This window comes from Asterias amurensis, chromosome 1 (assembly GCF_032118995.1).
Source record: "Asterias amurensis chromosome 1, ASM3211899v1".
Classification (NCBI taxonomy): Eukaryota; Metazoa; Echinodermata; class Asteroidea; order Forcipulatida; family Asteriidae; genus Asterias; species Asterias amurensis.
Genome location: NC_092648.1, coordinates 33,279,491 through 33,302,253, shown reverse-complemented (window position 1 = coordinate 33,302,253; position 22,763 = coordinate 33,279,491). Strand labels below are relative to the sequence as shown.

At 37.6% G+C, this 22,763-nt stretch overlaps 2 protein-coding genes across 3 annotated transcripts; one reads left to right on the top strand and one right to left on the bottom strand.

The window, feature by feature from the left end:
* Positions 1-1,748: 1,748 nt before the first annotated feature.
* Positions 1,749-13,961, bottom strand: LOC139937527 (regulator of microtubule dynamics protein 1-like). The gene is made up of 8 exons (XM_071932707.1): positions 13,586-13,961; positions 12,889-13,063; positions 12,207-12,318; positions 10,860-10,996; positions 10,106-10,183; positions 9,780-9,932; positions 7,808-7,888; positions 1,749-5,932 (listed from the first exon to the last, which is right to left on the bottom strand). Exons 1-8 carry the CDS (start codon positions 13,882-13,884, stop codon positions 5,882-5,884), a joined length of 1,086 nt encoding a protein of 361 aa, XP_071788808.1. The 5' UTR covers positions 13,885-13,961; the 3' UTR covers positions 1,749-5,881.
* A 177-nt stretch (positions 13,962-14,138) lies between these two features.
* LOC139937517 (GTP cyclohydrolase 1 feedback regulatory protein-like) lies at positions 14,139-22,734 on the top strand. 2 transcript variants are annotated; one of them, XM_071932694.1, is made up of 3 exons: positions 14,139-14,358; positions 15,202-15,296; positions 20,298-22,734. In XM_071932694.1, exons 1-3 carry the CDS (start codon positions 14,323-14,325, stop codon positions 20,440-20,442), a joined length of 276 nt encoding a protein of 91 aa, XP_071788795.1. In that variant the 5' UTR covers positions 14,139-14,322; the 3' UTR covers positions 20,443-22,734. The 2 variants fall into 2 exon arrangements, with proteins under 2 accessions (XP_071788795.1, XP_071788785.1); XM_071932684.1 differs by lacking the exon at positions 20,298-22,734 and adding an exon at positions 17,057-18,814.
* Positions 22,735-22,763: the final 29 nt, after the last annotated feature.

Sequence of the window (22,763 nt, the reverse complement as noted above, 5' to 3'; positions counted from 1 at the left end):
AAGAGTCCTGCACTGTACAATCATTTTCAAGATCAAAAGAAAAGTCCGAAAGATGAGTTCTATGGTGAAACATGACAAATGCCAAAGTACATGACAACAATAACACCAATGATCTTCACGTATCGAGTAACTGTTGTTTGTTTTTTTATTGTTTGTTTAGATGATCTTCCGTCAAGGACTCTCGGCAAACTCAGTTTACCGAGAGTCATTGACGGAGCAAACTCCCACAAGGGGATATAAACACCAAGCTGAACCAACCAACCAATCTCTCTCATAATACAAACATTGGTGTAAATTGTGATGAAGATACAATGACCATGGGGGTGCAAAGATTAAGATTAAGATTGGCTGAAGATCATTCCCACAGATGCTATAAACTGTTAAATGAAATCTAATGGCATGTGGAAATACAAAGAAGTAATAGAGTTAAAGGGTATATATGTACTTTTTCCTAACAAAAAACCCAATGTCCACAGATTTAAATTAAACTTACACAGTTTGAAGATGATGATAGTAGAAAGCTTCCCTTGAAATTTTACTTACTGAGGTGCTGTAGTTTTTGAGAAATGAGTAAAAGTAATAGTTTTCGTCTCAGTTTTAGCATGTAAAAACGTATTAACCAGATATGCTATGGTTTTGGTGTTATATCATAACTGGTTAAGGTGATTTTACATGCTAAAATAATTTTGGTCTCATGAGACCAAAATTATTTTGTGACTTGTTTTACTCATTTCTCAAAAACTACACAACCTTAGTTAGTAATATTTGAAGGGAAGCTTTCCACTATCATTATCTTCAAACCCTAAGTTTAATGTAAATGTGTGGACATTTTGAAAAAGTACCCAAATCCTTTAAACCATGTAGAACTATATACCTCTTTGTTAAAATCAAAAGGGATTTAACCATAAACAAAACCATACAGTTTTCTCCTGTCACATTGGTTCAACGTCCATGATTATGAATTGCACACATCAAGGAACTGTGATTCAGTAACTAGACATTTGCTAGTCTTGCCCCAAGACGATATTGGATAGTGTACTGCACTCAGTTGCTGTAACTCGCTAAAGCGCGCCCTCCTTTGACTAATAGCTTGCCTGACTATCCAATATCGAGCAATATCGTCTTGGGGCAAGACTAGACATTTGTTTGCCAGATCGTACACTTTGCTTGGCAGATTCATTGATCTCTACTAATAGAGATAAATGCAGATCGTACAATTTGCTGCGCGGATTTTACAATTTGTTGGACAGATCTGACAATTTGAAATCTACCCGGTGGACAAAATATACACTTAGGCGAAAGTTTTTATCCATCATTCTTTATTGCACGTGATTTTTTTTTCTTCAAAAAACTCCACACCTCAAATGAAAGACACGACAGTCGGTAAAAACAACAATTAAAATGCTCACATTTGTATTGACAAAATCTGATTTAACGAGAGGTAAACCAGAACAATTGCCTAATCAATTCATAGAAGTTGTTTTCCAGTGGGTGTGACCATATCAGGGACCAATTTCATAGAGCTGCTTACCCACAGCAAGAAGCTAAGCACAACAAAATAATGCTTACTATACTAAGATGCCAAGCCAAACTGCTCATTATTGCTAAGCAGGCATTTTTAAGCAACATTTTCTATGAAATTGGGCCCTGGTTGTTATAGAAATTCTGACGATACTTCTTGTGAAATGAATCATGTGTACAAATATGATTTCATTTTAATTTAACAAAATTCACCAATTCACACAGTATAAAAGATCTCACATCCCAAGCCTTTTAATAAATTGCAAAGATTGGGGAAAACTTTAACAACAAATTTCCAAGCACAAATGAGCTACATGTACATGAAAAGTACATTCACGTATACATTCATGTAAAAATTACCCTAATAAACAGTACTGTTTTCGCCTTTTTTCCAGAATTGGTAGTTGCAATGGTTCGCTACATAAACCACACCATAATGTTCTCAAACATAACATACATTATTTTCTGATATTTTGAAAGCAACATCAGTAATATTTTACAACCTGTTTGAAATGTCAATGGAAGACAAGATTCAAAATATTTCATAATCATTTATTGAAGAAAATGCAAACACTGTTGATTTAGAAGACAGATTATGATTGTCAAACGTAGTTTTAAATACCTAGGAATTTCATGTATTTACCAAAGATATACCTGCAATTTTTGTTAGATGTTAATCATCATTTGAATTGAGGCAAGATACATTTTTTTCTTCATATTTTCATAATACAACAAAACAAACTCCAAATTGAGTATGACAAATGGTTGAAAACCTAAAGGTGGTAATGTCATGGTCTTTCTTTATCTTAAAAAACTTTTGCAACACCGTTTCGATTCACTTTCAACCCCTGGTAGGGGGAAAGTTCAAGCAATGATCTTCTAGGCTACGCTCAACCCTGTATTAGATCAATTGTGGTTAGATCTGTGTAATTGACCCAACTATCAGAGCCAAGTTGGCCCTCAAACTTTGGCGAAGAACAATAGGTTTTGTCCCCAGGAGTATGGGTTTTGAAAAATGCACCTTTTGGTGTGTTTTGTTAGTAAATAACTCGGTGATAGTTATTGGCTGTGTTTTATCCTGAACCAGGCATGTAATTCTTCGTTTTTGAAAGGGCAAGGGCACCAAGGCATTTTCTCCTTGGTAAAGGGCACCTTATGTGGAAATTGTGCATTTCTACTGTAGCATTTCAAATGCACCAAGGCAATGACCAGGGGCATGGAGGCCCTCGCCTTCGTTGCCTCTGATAAGCCTGCTTAATCATTGTGTATTAAGCATAGTATACTTCACCCGAGTAACATGCCTGTGATATTTTTTCACAGGACTCGGGGAAAGTACTGAGTATACAGTGCTAACACACATCGGTGTATGGGTAAACACCAAAATTAATATTCTTTATCTCCGATGCAAATTTAACATCTATTACATAGTATACTCAGTGCTTTCCCCCGTGTTCTGGGGAAATAAATCCACATCCATTGGGTGGGATTCAAACCCAACACCTTTGCCATGCTAGAGCTGAGAAAACTACTGAGTATTATCAATTAATATTCACAAGTTTGTAGCTGCACATTTAAGAATGACTGAAAAGGTCTTAGCAAAAGCTAAAAATCCATTGTGGTCTGAAAATGTCTCAGAGTATAAATATACAATATTTCTGTTGACTACATCAAACATATGAGGTACATTTTATAAACATTGAAAAACCACTACATCAGGTATGTACATTCACAATGTTTTGAATTGCATAGTAAAAACAGTGAATACATTTTAGCCTGGTTTAATTTCAGTTAGTTTCAGAAGAACTAAGATAACCAACAGTCAGTAAAATACATCTTATCTAGACTCTGTACAAATTATCTTTTCTACAAAACTAAAATCTACGCAAAAATCCTTCAGGCATCAACTACGAAACTTTTGTTAGTAAGCGGTTCTTAGAATTAAAATTGTAACAATGCTGCACTTTCCACTGGGTGTTCTCTTAGAAAAAATCCATGTTGGTGGGCCTTTAATTATTGACAGGGAAATTTATATCAGATTAATTATTTACACATCACTAAAAAGATGACACAAATTGGCATACAGTTTATTTCAATTATCTGGCTGAAAGAATTAAGTGGCACTGCAAAAACAAAACAAAAACTTAAACAACAAAAACAACAACAAAGAAACAAACAGACACACAATCAAAAAAGACAATAACCTAAAACCCAAATATACAGAACTTCCAATTTCACATAATTGTCACCCAAGTTCATGGCTAGCCCAACTCAAAGATTTTTGTTGGTTTGATGAGGGCTGCAAATCACACTTACACAAGCTGGCACATATCTCTTGAGACGAGCTTGCTAATGTGAACACAACTCATGGGACTAGCTTGCTAACGTGAACACATCTAGTGAGACTAGCTTGCTATTGTAAACAGACAAAGATGAGATGAAGGAATGAGACAACAACGGAGATGAAAGAACTAGACAGAGATGAAAGAACTAAACGGAGATGAAAGAACTAGATGGAGATGAAAGAACTAGACGAAGATGAAAGAACTAGATGGAGATGAAAGAACTAGATGGAGATGAAAGAACTAGACGAAGATGAAAGAACTAGACGAAGATGAAAGAACTAGACGGAGATGAAAGAACTAGACGGAGATGAAAGAACTAGACTGAGATGGTTGCAGCTTAGGGTCCCAATACGATTAGAGTGATTAACAAAGGTTTCAAAATAGCTTTGGGCTCCTTTTTCCAGTTGTAACTTATACCTGTTTCCATTACAGCAAATTGTCAGTACACATTTCTGAATACAGAAAATACCGTTACTACCTAGAATCTAGTATGGGCTTGGTGGGCTTATCAGTTTCAAATTCATAACAATTTATTTCAGTACGAAAAACTGAAATTTCACATAAATTAAAATCATCGCTAGTGTTTACTCTTTGGTATTATCTCTTTTTATCATCAATTATCAGTTAATCATCAATTATTTCATTGTATTGACAATTGCATTTCCTAGATCTCAAACACTGAGAAAAAAATAATAATTTGAATTTAAAATAAAAGAAAGACAATGATTTAAGACCCTATGTGACTATGTAACATGTCACAGATCACAAGAAAGCTGGCAATAAGCCAGTTGTGAGTCAGATTTTAAATGTGAACACTCATATTGGTTTCCCCACACAGACTATCAGACAATGTTGCTACATCACAATAAGCCTTTTGGAGATATGGCGGACGCCATAGAAGTGTTGTTTGGTTTGGGTGTATACATATTGACCCAAATCTTGAAGCATTGTTTCTGCCATATCTCAAAAAGGCTTATGGTGAAGGCAAAGCTTGGTACAATTGTGATTTATACAAATTCAAACAAAATTGTGTATGGGTGCAACTTTGCAAAAGCTTGCCCTGAACCACTTGACATAGCAACTACATGTAGGCTTGGGTGCGAGTGTGCCTAGTGTTGAAAGAAAGTGTGACTTTTTATTGCAAAGTCCAGTCGCGAGTACCGCTTTATTTGTATCTAATGCAATTTTTCTCCTTCTTTCTTCTTAAGATTTTTTTTTAAATTTCTAGTCTTCATTTGTGCCTAGCGCACATTTAGTGTTTTGTCTGCTTTACAAGATTAGCTTTCCTTTTTATCTTTTTTTCTCGAAGTACAAAATGTTGCCAACACTTCAGCCCTTGGCTTTCATGTGATGTTTGTAATGAATAAATCAACAATGAAAGAATTAATTTTAATTCCTTCACTTGTTGCAGGGTGTACATAATGGCTAAAGATACAAATTTTCACAGATTTACACATGAATTATTTGATGGTCATGGTAAAAAACTTCTCTTATATTATTTTGCTTAAAATAATGCTCTTGTGTTTGATAAATAAGCAAAACAATTGGTTTTGATCGAGGTTTTGTGTCCACAACCGAATGTTTGATATAATTTTTAAAGTGTAAAAAAACAACAACTATGTTCTTGTGAGTGTGACTCCGAAGATCGATTGATCCACAGGTTTGTTATTGTATGCATATTTTGGGCCAAATAAAGTGCGACCTGTTCTTTGACAATAACCATTTTTGTCCAAATGCTTTAACCACAGCTCACCTTTCCCCTGGTTGAATGTCCAGTTCCAAGTGACGGTGACAAAAACCAAAATAACTAAAGAGATATTTCTGCATGGCTATGAAATCACTTCTTGCTGAAAGTGTAGTTCTTGCAAAGTTAAGTACCAATCACAATCACTAATCAACACATTCCATGATAAAGGCATTTAAAATCTAAACAATCCTTTTGGACAAATTTACTAGGAATCAGCTTCAAAATGAGAGAAACAACAGACCTGAAGGAAAGGCTTTCCAATGTCTCCGGTTTATGTATACTTCCTCAGGTACAGTTGAGCCTCCTCTTTTGATTTCAACTCCTGCAAAACAGATGAAGCAAGGAACTTTTTGTAAACTTATTTTAGTACCAGTCAACTAAAACAAACAGGTTAGAATTAGATGCTGTCTTTTTTTTTAGAGAAAGCAAAGGCCAAGTTTGAATTGTTGAAAGTAGCATCTTTTATTAGAATATCCAACTTTGTGACAATGGTTAAGAGCTGTTTTTAAAACCTGCAGGCCTACCAAAATTAGAGCTGGAGAAAAAGGAACACGTTGCCTTGGTCGAGTTGGTCTTTGAAAAGAGTTCCTTTTTTTTTTACTTGTCTTCTTTCACAAAATTGTTTGGTTTCTCTATAAATAAGATATGATTTATCAAAATCTTGAATAAGATAGGGTACCACTGGCCAATTTGTTAATTTATTATAAGGCTCATGACCCCTTCGATAACTTTATGGCCTTCGCGCCTTCTTTATTTTGAAACTTTTGCCCTTGGTGCCCTTTTATACCAGCCTTGGTGCCCTTCAAAATTAGGCTTGATCCAAGACCTAAAGAGCTAGAGCAGTTATGACAATGGTACTAGACCTAAAGAGCTTGAGCAGTATTGACAATGGTACTAGACCTAAAGAGCTAGAGCAGTTATGGCATTGGTACTAGACCTAAAGAGCTAGAGCAGTTATGACAATGGTACTAGACCTTAAGAGCTAGAGCAGTTATGACAATGGTACTAGACCTAAAGAGCTAGAGCAGTTATGGCATTGGTAGCCGACCTAAAGAGCTAGAGCAGTTATGACAATGGTACTAGACCTTAAGAGCTAGAGCAGTTATGACAATGGTACTAGACCTAAAGAGCTAGAGCAGTTATGGCATTGGTAGCCGACCTAAAGAGCTAGAGCAGTTATGACAACGGTACTAGCCCTAATAAGCTAGAGCAGTTATGAAAATGGTACTGGACCTAAAGAGCTAGAGCAGTTATGACAATGGTACTAGACCTAAAGAGCTAGAGCAGTTATGACAATGGTACTAGACCTAAAGAGCTAGAGCAGTTATGACAATGGTACTAGACCTTAAGAGCTAGAGCAGTTATGACAATGGTACTAGACCTAAAGAGCTAGAGCAGTTATGGCATTGGTAGCCGACCTAAAGAGCTAGAGCAGTTATGACAATGGTACTAGACCTTAAGAGCTAGAGCAGTTATGACAATGGTACTAGACCTAAAGAGCTAGAGCAGTTATGGCATTGGTAGCCGACCTAAAGAGCTAGAGCAGTTATGACAACGGTACTAGCCCTAATAAGCTAGAGCAGTTATGAAAATGGTACTGGACCTAAAGAGCTAGAGCAGTTATGACAATGGTACTAGACCTAAAGAGCTAGAGCAGTTATGACAATGGCACAAGACCTAAAGAGCTAGAGCAGTTATGACAATGGTACTAGACCTAAAGAGCTAGAGCAGTTATGACAATGGTACTAGACCTAAAGAGCTAGAGCAGTTATGACAACGGTACTAGACCTAAAGAGCTTGATCAGTTACGACGATGGTACTAGACCTAAAGAGCTAGAGCAGTTATGACAATGGCACTAGACCTAAAGAGCTAGAGCAGTTATGACAATGGCACTAAACCTAAAGAGCTAGAGCAGTTATGACAATGGTACTAAACCTAAAGAGCTAGAGCAGTTATGACAATGGTACTAAACCTAAAGAGCTAGAGCAGTTATGACAACGGCACTAGACCTAAAGAGCTAGAGCAGTTATGACAATGGTACTAGACCTAAAGAGCTAGAGCAGTTATGACAATGGTACTAGACCTAAAGAGCTAGATCAGTTAAGACAACAGTACTAGACCTAAAGAGCTAGAGCAGTTATGACAATGGTACTAGACCTAAAGAGCTTCAAAGCCGATTTGAAAATCTTTACTTACATCAGCCGAGCTCCCTGGAATGTTAAGCGTCTTCTGGAACCACTCCACTGCCTTCTTGGTGTCTCTCTTTTGAAGGTAACACTAAATGGTGAGACAAAATTAAATTCAATTGACCATGATAGCTCTAACAGAAAATTGATTTCGGCCTTCACGTAAATGAAAGACACTGGACTTGTTCGGTAATTGTCATAGACCAGTCTTCTCACTTGGTGTATCTCTAAATATGCACAAAATAACAAATCTGTGAATATTTGAATTCAATTGGTCGTCAAAGTTTTGAGATAATAATGGAAGAAAAAAACCTTGTCACACAAAGTTGTGTGCTTTCAGTTGCTTGAAATTGTGACCTGCAAATCAAATTCTGAGATCTCGAAAACCTATTCAAATATTTTAGTGAGAAATAACTTCTTTCTCAAAGACGAGAATAGTTTGTCAATAATTTGTATTTCTAGAAAACCAGTTTGCTCAAAAAAAAAGAAAGAAAACAAAAAGAAGAGTTTGACTGTTGCCAGTGCGGTAATTATTTTCAGTAAAAAGAAAAAAGGAAAGCATCCTAGAGAGTTGAAAGGTCTCTCAGCAATGCATTATAATCTGTCTTTACAAGACCCTGGGAGTTATATGAAATGAACAAGTCCTCAATAAAGGCATTAGGCACAAATCCAAGTAAAAAGTTAAAGGAACATTACAGAATTGGTTTTGCTAGCAAACAAGTTGCTGGCAGTGTAAGCACTTTATGTAATCCATCATATACATAAACTGACAAACCTGAAGAAGTTCGAGATCGATCGACCATCTGGGTCACGAGAGAATAATGAAAAACCGATTACAAATTTTGCATTGCATCGATGCCAAAACAAAAATGAATAAAACGCTCACTGAGCGATAAACTCCAAACATGAAATATGATTATTTATTTCTCATAAAATATGAAATTTCAGACAGAAATATTTCAAGGGATGTTTTCTACTATCATCATTTTTAGACTCTGTAAGTTTTATGTAAATCTGTGATCTTCACAATTTTTGTTTCTTACCAATTCTGTAACAATCGGGGCCACCAAACCATAACCCCATGGACTCTGTGAAACAATAAGCTACTTGCGAGTTACATGTACATTTGAATAATGTCGGTACAATGACTTGCTTAAGCACAATGTACTCCTTACATTTCAATTCCTCAGACTACAGAGACAGTTGATATAACAAATGGTTCGGGGCAAGCCTTTGTGAAGCAACTTCCAGATGAGTAGACCATAGACCTTTTCGCAAATACTGAGGTGCGCGCGTAAAGCTTCGAATTAGGTGCATTGTGGTCTAGCTGGTATCTATCCCACAATGCACCTCATTCAACAGTATGCGCTTGCACAATGGTATTTGCGATAAGGTCCATGGTATCTTTGTGTCATAAGCATCCATTCAGAATCATGTATGGGTGTTCACCGTCTCTTACGAAACAAAGCAAAAGCAAGCCCCTAAACATGTGACATAGCAACTGTCTCGATAGTCTGAGAAGTTTAAATTTAAGTGGTAACTTATGATCAAGCGCGTCAATGTACCTGACAGTATTAAAATCTAACAACGAAATGGCTTATTGCCTGTTGAAATGCAATCTGCTACAGTGTATCACCACATGTAACCAGGGTTTGCCTTTTGGTGGCTGTAACCAATAATTGTTTCTGACGTCATAACCAAAACGGTAACCGAGCTCACAACTCGGTTATCGTTCAGTCTGACCAGCAGAACCAACGACCAACAGCCGAAACAGCTTTTGGTAACCGCCGCCAAAGCGCACCCCTGTTGACATGACCATCGCCAACATACACAGCAACTCGAATGCCAGTTTATCAGCCAGCAGCTTTTTTGCACACCTATTGTGTCCTCCAAAACTGGTTGAAACACAAGAAAGTTAGAACTACAAAAAAAAATTGATGAATCAAATTAAGTCCATTGTAGAACTTTGTTCCGCTACTCACCTTTCCAACGTAGAGTGCATTTGTACTAAAGAATTCTGGTTGCAGTTTTTCTGCTTTCAGGAAATTTTCCAGGGCTTCGTCTATCGTACCAGACGGGGGCTCACCGTAGAGGGCCGAAGCAGCCTTGCGTAAAATCCAACTCAGCGTAGCAATCTGGTGCCAAACATTGTAAGAAAAATTTAAGAAAATTTGAAACGCTGTGGCATCAAGATGTGAGAATTGCTAAAACAATTTTTAGACGTTTATCATAATAATATTAACATAAAGATAAAGCAACAACCTAGGAAAGTATTAGATGTTGTTTAATAACAGAAACCAAAATTTACCTCGTAGACGTATCTGCCGTAGTAGTTATAAAGATATGGGTCACTGGGCCGAAGTTCCAAGGCTTTCAACATATGCTCCTGTGTGAAAATAATGTTTACTATTGGTGATAATAAATTATTATAATCCTAATTGGCACTTAATCACACCTGATGGCCCTCCCAGAGAGTGCTCAGTACTTTTCCTGCAAGGTATATGGAGCTACGCTTTGAAGTATGAGAACAATTCCTTTTGCAGCACCTTGTCATGGTTTACAAGGTGCTGTGACGCAATATGCTGCCAATCAAATCAGGAACACCGGAGCGAATCCCTTCTCTTTACGATAAGTACACTGGGTTAATGAAATACATAACACAACGCACAAGAACCATGTCTTTACTTCCCATCTGAAGGACGCAGATATAATGGTCAAGGGTCTAGCTTCAAGAAACAAGTGTCTTAACCCCGACTCAGTTTGCACCGTTCGATTTCCAAGTTAATGTGGCCCTCTACCAACTGAGCTTTCGACAACGATGTCGGCGGTCTTCCTATTTTGTCAAAACCTATGCTCAGGGTGCCAATATGAAGTCCTGCAAAACTATTAGCTGAAGTGTAGCCAGGGATCTTGATACAACATGGGAATCGGCAGCCTGGGGATCACCTTAAATGGGATGCAACTTTTTAATTTCAAATACCGAGTAAAATGGGCGAACTGAAAAGTGCTTTTATTAATCCGGTAATCTTGTTGTCACCACTAAGGAGTAAAACGAACATTACCTTGAAGTCATACCCTAGTTTAATCCTCTCTTGGTTTGAGACGTAGTCTGTTGCCAGTCCGATCAAGAGGCCGTACCACTTATGGGCATCGGCACTCTGATCCTCAATAGCGATAGCTTGGAAAGCATAGTCTTTACCTGAAAGAAGATTAGAAGTAGAGAAACAGCTCCAGCTAAAAGTGAAAATATCTTGATCAAAGTTTGCTTCTAGTGGTACCCCTGTATTTGAAGTGGAGCGAAGGAAGAACTACCCTATATAGGATTTGAGGCATTGCATGGTGAGGTATCAATATATATTTGGTTTGCATTAACACCTATTGTGTATCTACTTTCCAGGTAGAGTTTGTTCTTAGAGAACTGTCTTGCTTTATTCTACTACTGCTGAGTAGATGTTCGGGGGTTCGGGAGACTTCTCAGTTCTGAAAAGAACTGTCCTGCTTTTTAACTGTTACCCGGGCAGATGGTATAGAAATAGGCTGAGACTACTACTTTAGCTTATTGGATCGTGATAAACTGTACTGCCACGGAGTCAGTTCGTAAAATTGGTCTAAACGTTTCGACTAGCTTGCTCTAGTCATCGTCAGGAGACTGAACTATCCTCCATCTACTAACGGATGAGCATCGGCCAAATAAAATAAAATAAAATGTATCCACCGAAGGATGTCTAAATGTAAATTATAATTAAGCTCGTCTGCAACAGATTTAATCAGTATGTGAGTAGCAATTCAAAAGATACTACTAGCACAGCGCAATCACCAATTTAATACAACACAAATCAAAAGGGCACACTCTAACTGGTGAATGTCAAAGGTCAAGGCGGGTTGCCTACCACCACACACAAAAACAAGCTACACCACACACAAATTTAAAAGGACAATGTCAATGAAATATCCCCCCTAACAGTGCTACTTTTACCAAATAAAGTTACTTGTTAAAGGCAGTGGACACTACTGGTAACTAATCAAGATAATTATTAGCATACATGTAAAACCTTATTTGGTAACGTGTAATGGGGAGAGGTTGATTGTGAGAGGTTGATTGTGAGAAACGGCTCCCTCTGAAGTGACAAATTTGATTTTGAGACCTCAGATTTAGAAGTTGAGGTCTCAAAATCAAGCATCTGAAAGCACACAACGTCGTGTGACAATGGTGTTTTTTCTTTCATTATTATCTCGCAACTTCGATGACGGATTGAGCTCAAATTTTCACAGGTTTTTTATTTTATGCATATGTTGAGATTCAGCAAGTGAGAAGACTGGTCTCTTTGACAATTACCAATAGTGTCCAGTGTCTTTAAAAGCCACCGGGATGCTATATTATAACAACTGCATATTTATTATTATCTCACCCTCAAATACCAGCTTTTTCTTGGTGGCGTCATCTCCATTCTTAGTAGCAATATCTGAAGCCAGGAAGTGCGCTTTAGCAAGCCTCCACATGAAATGCACATTGCTTGAGTACTGTGAGATCAAAATGGAAAACAAAATCTGTCCATTAATAAAAAACAATGCACAGCTTGCACACAATCACATATCATAAAAACCTTCAGAATTTTAACCCTCATTCAACCCCATTAAAAGGTCTATGTACTATTTGTAGGACAAAAAACACAATGTCCACAGATTTAAACTAAGCTTGCACAGTTTGAAGATAATGATAGTAGAAAGCTTCCCTGAAAATATTACTTGCTGAGGTGCTGTAGTTTTTGAGAAATGAATAAAACAATGTCATGAAAATAATTTTTGTCTCACAGATCATGAGACAAAAATTATTTTAGCATGTAAATTTTCATTACATTTTTTTACTAATTTCTCAGAAACTACAACACCTCAGCATCTATACTTTAAGGTACACTTTCTACCATCATTATCTTCAAACCCTGTAAGTTTAATGTAAATTTGTGGAAATTGTGTTTTGTGTTACAAAAAGTACCCAATAGGGAAAAAGACGTACACTAGTTACCTCATTGCCAGTCAATATGTGTATAATAATCCCAGCTAGGTAAGGTTCTATCATAAAGCAATGTATACCTGTAACCTCTTTGCCAATAATTTCTCAAGGGCCGTTTCATGTTCCTCTTCTGTACCCAGGAATAACTTGTCAATTTCCCTCAGGAATGCCAACAGCTCAAGGTCCGTTTCTCCTTCAAACTCTGTCGTCTCCTCTGCATCTTTGTAAAGTAGAGCGACAGGTGGAGTGGTAAACCTGAAGGAAAAAAGTAAAGGAATTAAATGGAAGAAAATGGAGTACAAAAAAGGCATTGGCCTGTTTTATTTTAAAGTACATGAGGCACAGTTGACCTTGGCTATTGACTCTGGCCTTGCAAGGACGTCACAAGCGGCGAATGTGCCACGCCCACCATTTTGGAGTCAACTATAGTGATGCGATGGTGATAGCACACCGAGACATACATTGTAGACTTTGACTAAGAGAGGCAAGTTTGTGTGTGAGGGGCCGACTTTGTAGTTAGTCTTTGCTGGGGGTGGGGGGGGGGGGGGGACTGGTTTCCATCAAACTAAAATAGACTTAAGTTTAGTTAAGCTTTTAGGCCCAGCACCACTTTCGCCTTTATTTTACATATCAAACATGTTTAAACTTTATCTACAGTCTACACTACTTTAGTACATTTTAATAGTTTTTATTAATACAATATTAATAATTTATTTTATATTTTTAAAGCCCTGTTTTAAAATAACAAGTGCACAATTCCCGAATTAAAAAGCTCACCCTTCATAAGCCTCTTCAAAGAAATCATCGTCTTCTTCTCCACTGCTTGCATGTATTGAGATAAACCCCGAGTTGGCCCTCTTCAAGCTGGTAGCACCTCCCGACCCGACTGCTTCTCGAAACTCCCTCCATTCTTGCTGCAATCCCACAATGGACTCAGTCAACTTTTCCAATCTCAGTTCTGTCGATGAAGCTGTTGGTCGACGCCATCGGCTGGACAGCACAGCGCCACAAACACCCACAAAAATTCCCACCCCCAAGGCAAAGAAATCCTTAACATGCAAGTTCTTAAACATCATAAAAAGCGTAAAATACACATTTACAAAACACACGTTCACCTTCGGATCACGCTCTCATCACCACACAAACCACCAGCTGAAATCTATTTTGGGTTGTTTTACTTCACGATCGATCCCAGCGATCCAGGAGTAAATAGTCTGGCACTCTTCTTAGTGACCACTAAATTTATATTACGAGAACACTGGCATTTAGACACTGGATATATTTTTCACCGCTGGCGGCGCCCTATCACTATTCACAAAAAACACACAGCCCCCAGCCAGAGGACCAACCCCTGGACGGACAACACCAACATCATCATCAGTGGAACTGAGAAGCTGGGTCCAGCTCTTTGATTGGAATTTCTAGTTCTGCCTACTTCTAAGACACCGTTTCTAAGATCTCATCCTTACTACCCATTTTCCGGCTATTCTACAGTACTACGTGTTGATGTCAAAATGCCCTACATATTTGTGAGCACGCAAATAAGACTCGTAAGTAAACCTCTTTTTGCAGTAGTTGCGATAACGTAACCCTCCTGCCGACGGCGGAGGGTTACGTTATCGCAACTATTTTTGCAGCTGCTCAGTCAGTGCACTGCTTGCTTGCATACCATCCATCCATGGACATGGAGGTTCTACCTCCATGTTATACTAACTTTACTTTTACTATAATAATAAGGGAATAAATGTGTGGTGAAGAGGTTTTCAACTAGATGTTTAAACCCACCGAGGCCTGGTTCTTGATTTTACCGAGACGAAGTCGAGGTAAATTATCAAGGAAGAACCAGGCCTCGATGGATTTAATTTAAACCACTAGATGAAAACCGATTCAACACACTTTGATTCCCATTCATAAGAATACCTTTTCGGTCAAAAAACATGGCTGTGTGCATCGCGCGTATCACGTGATGTGACACAACTGTTCCAGCCATTGCTCTCGACCAATAGGTATGAAGAAACTGTCTTATAAGTACAGGTGCAAGCTCGCGTGTCACGCCTATGTTTCAACACTTTTTACTGGTGAGAAAATAGAATTAACTGTTGCAAACAATTAACCAACCAAATGGACCGAGGGTATAAATAAAAAAAATAGTTAATGGCCTGACGTTTCGACCCTAGCAGAGTCTTTCTCGAAGGCTAAAGGAAAACACAACAAACATGAACAGGTAACTAACCTGTTCATGTTTGTTGTGTTGAAATAGCCTTGGAGAAAGGCTAAATGACAAAAACAACTCCATTGGAAAAACTTCTAATGTGATGGCAAGGAGCGAAACAGTACAGTTACTTGTTTTTTCACGTCACATATTGAAAATCGTTTTTCTCTCTGATTCCCAGGAGTGTGGTCCTACAATATGTGGTGATGAGCATTCTGATCCAGAGCTAATGAACTACCTCGGAGCTAAACTCGTCAAGCAGATGGGAAATAATTTGTACGTAAAGTTCCATACACAACAGAAGTCCTTGGCACTTGCTGTAATAATTTTGTAGATAGTCACAAGCATATGTCTGGAATTACACAGATGGCATGGCCTGGTCTTTGCACTTGGTGCCCTATTAATAGTTTCCCATAGACTTTCAGATTTCCTAATTGTCAAAATAATATGAAATTCCAGGCCTAGGCTTCCAACAATTGCATTGTTTGGAATACATTTAGCTCAAAGGCTGTATTTAAAATATTCTTACCCAAACTCAACAAAGACAACGAAATAAATCCCTTATCCGCTTATTTAATTTCCCAAAGGTTTATTGAGTCTCGTACACCTATCTCTTGCTCATTCATTTTCTGTTCACTGCTTAGACTGTCTCCTTTTTAATTTATTTTAATTTAACTTTTAACATTTCCTGTCAGCAAGTTCCTTTCTTTAACTGAACTTTCACCTCCGACCTTCTTGCCTACCTGCCTTACCTATCACAGCACACTAATCAAGTATTATTGTAAATATTCACCTCATGTCAGACATAAAGTGTAGAAGGCACACCAGCCAAGACTCTGAAATTATGACATTTTTATTGCAATTTGTGACAATTTTTTAAAAGAAAAACAGCTACGTTTACATCATCCCTTATTTACTTGAAAATGCAGGTGAAATAAGCTCTCAGAACAATTGTTCTTAAAATTCATATTACGGAATGTTGGGGTGCATTTTATACCTTCATTCTATAAACAAAACAGCCGTTACCTTCACACAAAATGGAAACTACTCACTGCAGTTATGGAAGGCACTGAACATTTACTTAAACAGGTAAATATACGAGACAAAAAGACTATTGTTTCTTTAGATGATTTCCTTTTTTTGCAATTTGTTGTTTGTAATAACAGTGGCGCCATAAAAAAAGAGTTAACTTAGTCAAAGTACTGTACATTTGGTTTATCGAACTGCTCGATTTCATCCTTTTTTAAAATTTAACAAATCTAAGTAATCTGTGAACATTTCATTTCAAAAGGTGCTAGTTTTTTTTAGAAATCACTGAAAATCTTGAGCAGTTACGTGTTCGCAGGAAGAATAATCTGTAATTGGAATGCACAATCTGAAAATCATTTCTGCACGAAACTTTTCTTAAAGCCACATTTCTTAGGAGGAATCATTCTCAAAATGTTATACATTATCAACAGCTGCACTGTTTTTTACCAGGTTCATTAATTTGTTTAGGAGTTAGCAAAGGTATACCCTCACTTTTTACAGAAAATTCAGGCCTATTGTGAATAGTTTATATTTAGGCAGGTAGGCTGGTAGGTTGCTCAGAGGCAATTTTATGGAACTATTAAAAGCTTGGAATCCAAAATTGGAGCTTATGCCTTGACAAGTTAATGAAAAAACTGATGGCTTCATATAATTTTTTTATTTAAGACCTGTACTTCCCTATCGCTATACATATCTGCCAGGTAAGAATACATCCATGGTTTTAGTCAGGATTAAATATATGGGTGGTGTCCAAATTTGCTGGAAATGTCCAAACAGGGTGTCCAAATTAGTCTCTGACAATACATTTTATGTAAATTACAGATAAAACAGGGTGTCAAAACTAGTAAAAGGGTGTCCAGTAGAGACACTCGTGATTGGTGAATACACCTATCAACAATCTAAAATACGTATTATTTGAAGTGCAAGTTTGCAACAATGTCATTTCCGTATTTATTTTTCTTTCCAAGAGTACTTACAGAATTTTCTTTTTTTACTTTGTCTTCTAGCCAGGAGTATTGCACAGAGGAAATACCACGATTGGTCCTGAACAAACTAGAGAGGCGGGGCTACAGAGTGGTCAGCCAATCAGGGGCCGGTCAGACAATGATTTGGACCTTGCGTAAGCCGGACACATCAGACAGTAACGCAGTGAATGGACCAGGAAGTCTGGAAGAACAAATTTAGACAATTATGCAGATTGTACTTGTACACCCAGGCCTGGAATTACACCAGAGGCCATAGACTCTGTTGCCCCATGTCTTGGCCTTGGTGCCCCACTTGGAAAGATTCCCATAGACTTCAAATGGAAAATTTGCAAAATGAAAATGGCCTTGCCCTGTCAAAGATGAAATTCCAGGCCTGTGCTTTGTCATGGGACAAAAACGGCCCAATTGAGTCTGCTGTTCAGGATTATTATTCAGTGACTTTTGCAGTAAATACATAAATGTAGGAAGTCCGTATTATTTGCATAAAATACCAGCAACAGGAAAAAAAAGCAACTGAAGCCTTTAGCACATACATAGGCCACCAACAAGGCTGAATAGGAAATTGCTCTGGGCTCTTCTTTTTGTGTAAGAAATTTCCCTTACTATTCCAATAAAATGGCCTCTATACGTGGAATTGCAAAGGTCGTGGGTTCGAATCCCACTCGAGTAATATGCCTGTGATTTTGTTCACAGAGCTTAGGAAAGTACTGAATATACAGTGCTAACTTACATAGGTGTGTACGGGTAAAAACCAAAATTAATACAATGATGTTTATAGATACAAACAAGGGAACACAATTTAACACTGTTTTGGCTTTGTGTCTGTGTTTATGTGTCGGTATAGAATTAGCACAATAGGCTGTGTGAATAAGTATCAATCTGTGTGTGTAGAATACTTCTTGAAGTCTGTTTTACAAAATGGTCTTCGCTTTCCGACAAATTTCCAAAATGACACAATCATGATCTTGAGTTTAAATGCCTGAAAACTAAATAATGTGATGTAATTTGTCTCCTGACAATGACTAGAGCTAACTAGTCGAAACATTGAGACCAATTTAAGAACTCACTTTGCGGTGGTGCAGTTAATTACGATCCTTTAAGCTAAAGTTACAAGGGTCGTTGCTTCGAATCCCACCCGAGTAACATGCCTGTGATATTTTTTCACAGGACTCGGGAGAAAGTACTGAGTATACAGTGCTAACACAGCGGTGTATGGGTAAAAAACCAAAGTTAATAAAGTAATAGTCCTAGCCAATTTCCTATACTTTCCTTCCGGGTAGTAGTTAAAAAGCAGGACAGTTTTTTTCAGAACTGAGAAGTCTCCGGAATTCAATAAATCTACTCCATGGTTACAGTAGAAAATAGAGAGAGAGTTTCTAAAGAATAAACTCTACCTGGCAATTAGATACACACATGGTGTTACCGCAAACCAAATAGTTTATCATTCCACAAAATCACTGAAAGTTCTTGAATTCTTTTAAACTGTACATAGATCATGCAGAATGTAATTTTATTTGTACATTTGTTAGTTGGTGTTGGCAAGATATGTTTGTAACTTTAAAATTTGCAATTATACCCATGTCAATTATTAACAATGGGATTTTTGTCAGTGCAGTTTGTAGCACTAAGTGTATTTATAGTGTTTTAATGGTATTCAATGATGTGTTTCAAAAATGTGTTTCCGCACTAGTAGTTTTTCAGTACTTTTATATAAGATGTATTTTTTAAAGAGTAACAATTTAATATTCAATAAATTAGTTCTGTGAGAATCAGAGTTTACAGTGAGTATCACTGACTGTTATTGCAGAATTGGTCTTACGTTTAGCAATCAGCATTGGTTGCTATAGACCATTATCACGGTGTGGCCATCTTGATTTTACTCCATTCCAACTCATTGTAACCAAACTGAGGCTGGACCAAATAATAGTCTGGTGCCATTATGCACAATGAATATTAGCATTCATTACTGTTATTGGAAACATGGACCATGACCAAGATGGTGACAGCGTGATAAAGGTTTAAAGGCAGCCTATTCAGCTTGGACAGTGCATCCATAGTCCCTTTTTCGAAACAATGGCTTCGGCTTTGGATTCGGCTTCAGGCTCTGTCCTCGCGTTTAAAGCCCCGAGTGTGGACGCACAGCACGCGCACTATTGTCAAAACGACCGCGGGGCCAAGTTTACCTGAAGCTGAATCAAAAGCCGAAAGGGCCACAGTTTCTCAGAAATTTGTAAACGAATATGTCTGCTGCCCCCTAGTGCTCAAAGTCTCTCATTGGGATATTTTACCTCGATTAGAACCATTGGCGTCTTCTTTCTGATATGTTATACCAATAGCACCCAATAGTACCCATCTTTAATCTACAATCGGAGGATCCTATAATACATGTATACCTAATCAGAGGATATCAGCGGTTCCCCATTCAGAGGATTTACTATATATCTTTATCATGGTGTAGCCATCTTGAATTTTTCCAATTGACATCAATGTAACCAAACCATGTAACCAAACAAAAAACAAAATAGTCCGGTTCCTATTTGCAAAATGATTAGAAGCATTTATTATTCATATTCAATACAAGGAACATGACCAAGATGGAGACAGCATAAAGGTATATTGGTCCCCAATCTGGGCCCAATTTCACAGCGCTGCTTATCGGTAAGCAAATTTTTGTGCCTTCTGAAGTATAGTAGCAGAAAAATTTGCAAAGGTGTAAGCGTATTTCACCGATTTGCAGCAAAATTAGGCGGCCATCTTGCACGTTCACCATGTATTTGTATTGTTACGTATATCTTTTTTTGGGTGTAGTAAGCACCGAAAGGTTAGCATGCCTTTTCGTGTGCTTGCTTGCGGTATGCAGCACTATATAATGGAAACTGTACAGTAAGCACAACATCGCCCGTTAAGCAGCTCTATGAAATTTGGCTCAGAGGTTATACCCCTGGTTCCCAATCAGAAGATATACCAGCAGAGTGTGGGTTCGAGTCCCGGTTTAGACACCTGTGTCCTTAAGCAAGACACTCAACTGTTACTTCTTCCTTCGGATGGGACGTAAAGCTGTAGGTCCCGTGTGTTGTTATAAAAACTATCAACGCTTGAAAAGACCCCAGTACACACTTATGGCAGAGAAGGGGGTTTGTCTCGGTGTGCCTGGTCATGCGGCTATCTTCAATCATGAAGGCTGCATTTTTTTTAGACGGGATGAAGAAATGTACTTGCTTAACTTGGTCTACTTTTTGTTCATTTTCATTGTCACCAACAGCACAGAATGGAGAACAGAATATCTTCCAAGACTGGTTCTGGACTTGCTTGAGGAGAGGGGTTACAAGGTCATAGCCTCAACAGGAATGGGTCAAACTATAGTGTGGACGCTTCACATAAGCCCAGAAGAACCTTTTTTTGGTTAGAATTGTGACAAACACGTGCTACAAGTCCTATACAGTCTAGCCACAGTGACGCAGTGACGGCAGAGCTGCCAACATTAGCATCTTGCAATCGGGAAGATATTGTACACCAATCAGGGAGACATTTAGAATGACATTCAATATAAAACTACAGGGAAAAGTTTTCATAATCGGGGAGATTGTAATTTTTTTTTTTAAATCAAAACACGGAAAGGTTTTTTTCTGGGAACTTTCTGCAGTATCAGAGAGAGTTGGCGGCTCTGTGACGGCTATGCTGTGTTTTCCCATTGAATATCTTTGCAAACAATTTGTTTATTAATACCGTTGCCATTGGGTTTATATCTTGGTTTATCTTTTGAAGTTTGTTTGGAAATTCTTTCATTTAACTTTTTTTAAGCCCTATATTTTTTGTCACTTTTGTTTAAAATATTAATTTGAACTTTCGTTCAGTTTTATTTATCGGTGTTGATGTGATCATCACTCTGTTTAATTATTACAGATTTTCTTCTGGGTTTATCTTTTACTGTTTGCTCTTTGACTAAATGTGGCGGCCATTCTAACGAAAAAGAATGTTGACGCCTTTTTTCTAGGGACATTTTAAAAGCTTACATGACTTGAAGAAGGGCTCCAAGGTCAAACTTTGTGACCTATAGAGGTTGTATGGGGGAAAGGTCTCTTTTAAAATGGTGTTAAATGCCACCGTGTTCATTACCCTGAAGTGCATTTGTTTTTTTTAAATCCCCAAAAGAGTTTGTCTCCTTGAACTGTGGCATCCCACAAGGCTCGGTTGGTGGGCCAATATTATATATTTGAGTGAACTCTCAGGGATGTGATTGATCACCTTCACATTAGTTATCATTGCTATGCTGATGATGTTCAAATCTATGTTTCTTTTGTTTCAAATCAACACTGAACAGAATGCTTCTAGTGCCATCCATAAACTAGAATCAAATAGTTGATGTCACACCAATGGATGGGCTCCCATTCACTCAAGTTAAACAACATAAATCTGACAACGCAAATCTGAAATGATTTTTACTTGGTTCATCAATTTTTACATTGAAAAGGGTATCAAATAAAATGATATTTTAAACCATTTTTTAGTCAAGTTGGAGACTTGTAACTTTCTCCCTACTTTCATGAGGAAAAACTCTATTAGGACAATGAGTGCATCACAAATTTAACCTTGGAGCCCCTCTTAAAGTATAGTTTGGTTATGCCAAACCTTTTGTTATCTTTCTTTAGTTTTTCTTAATAAAACAATATAAAAAGTTCACATTAAAGCCATTGGACCCTTTCGGTACAGCAAAAAAAAAAAAAGTTCACAGATTTACAAATAATTTACAGGGTTTACAGAAGGTAATGGTGAAAGACTTCTCTTGAAATATTAGTCCATGAAATGCTTTACTTTTTGAGAAAACGGTAAAACAATATAAATTCTCGTTAACAAGAATTACGGATTTGTTATAAACACATGTCATGACACGGCGAAACGCGCGAAAACAGGAGTGGGTTTTCCCGTTATTTTCTCCCGACTCCGATGTCCGATTGAGCCTAAATTTCCACAGGATTGTTATTTTATATATAAGTTGTGATACACGAAGTGTGGGACTTGGACAATACTGTTTACCGAAAGTGTATAATGGCTTTAAAATTGTTAGATCAATTATGAAAAACAAATCCTTTGTTTACATATATATCGTTAGTATTTGCGCGACGGTATGCACATACATTTTTTTCTAAGTGATGTCAAAGGTCACAAACATGTAGTTCAAAGCATTCTGACCCATGAGGTCACTAATAATCAAAATTTATGCAATATATGGCGAGTGCACACACCAAAGTGTAATGTTTTAGTTTAACTCAGAGGTCAGAGGGCACACCATTTATACCATAAAGCAACTCCATGTGTTGGACCATGAATCATCCAAAAAATGGAACCAACTCTAGGCTTTGTCTTGTCGTAAAATCGTAGGAACCTGGTCACAATTCATATTTTACATCATCAAAATGAAAGTCATTTGACTCTGTAAATATCTTCTTCTTTTTTTAACTGCCACTTTTAGCGAGTTTAAAGACGCATATCTATTTGTTTTTGAACTTCACCAGACAAATGCTGAACTATTCACCATGGAGGGTTCAAAATTAGGATTCAAAAGTGTAAATCCACCGGCAGACAGCAATTGCTTGATAAGGAATCAAAGCTAATCAAAATTGAGTATAAGCCACTTCGGAGTTCCAGCTGCGCATGTCTGTTACTGCTGACAACGGACTTTGTCTATCTCCCGAAACCCTTTGACAATACCCGCTGGTATTGTCAAAAG

Bases quoted from the DNA above. Each gene is read 5' to 3' on its own strand.
- LOC139937527 (XM_071932707.1), bottom strand. From the start codon at position 13,884: ATGATGTTTAAGAACTTGCATGTTAAGGATTTCTTTGCCTTGGGGGTG. The intron at 9,933-10,105 runs GTAAATTTTGGT...GTTTGGCACCAG, and splicing joins ACGGCAGATACGTCTACGAG to ATTGCTACGCTGAGTTGGAT. The intron at 7,889-9,779 runs GTGAGTAGCGGA...CTCACCATTTAG, and splicing joins ATGCACTCTACGTTGGAAAG to TGTTACCTTCAAAAGAGAGA.
- LOC139937517 (XM_071932684.1), top strand. From the start codon at position 14,323: ATGCCCTACATATTTGTGAGCACGCAAATAAGACTC. The intron at 14,359-15,201 runs GTAAGTAAACCT...TCTGATTCCCAG, and splicing joins TGAGCACGCAAATAAGACTC to GAGTGTGGTCCTACAATATG. The intron at 15,297-17,056 runs GTACGTAAAGTT...TTTGTCTTCTAG, and splicing joins AAGCAGATGGGAAATAATTT to CCAGGAGTATTGCACAGAGG.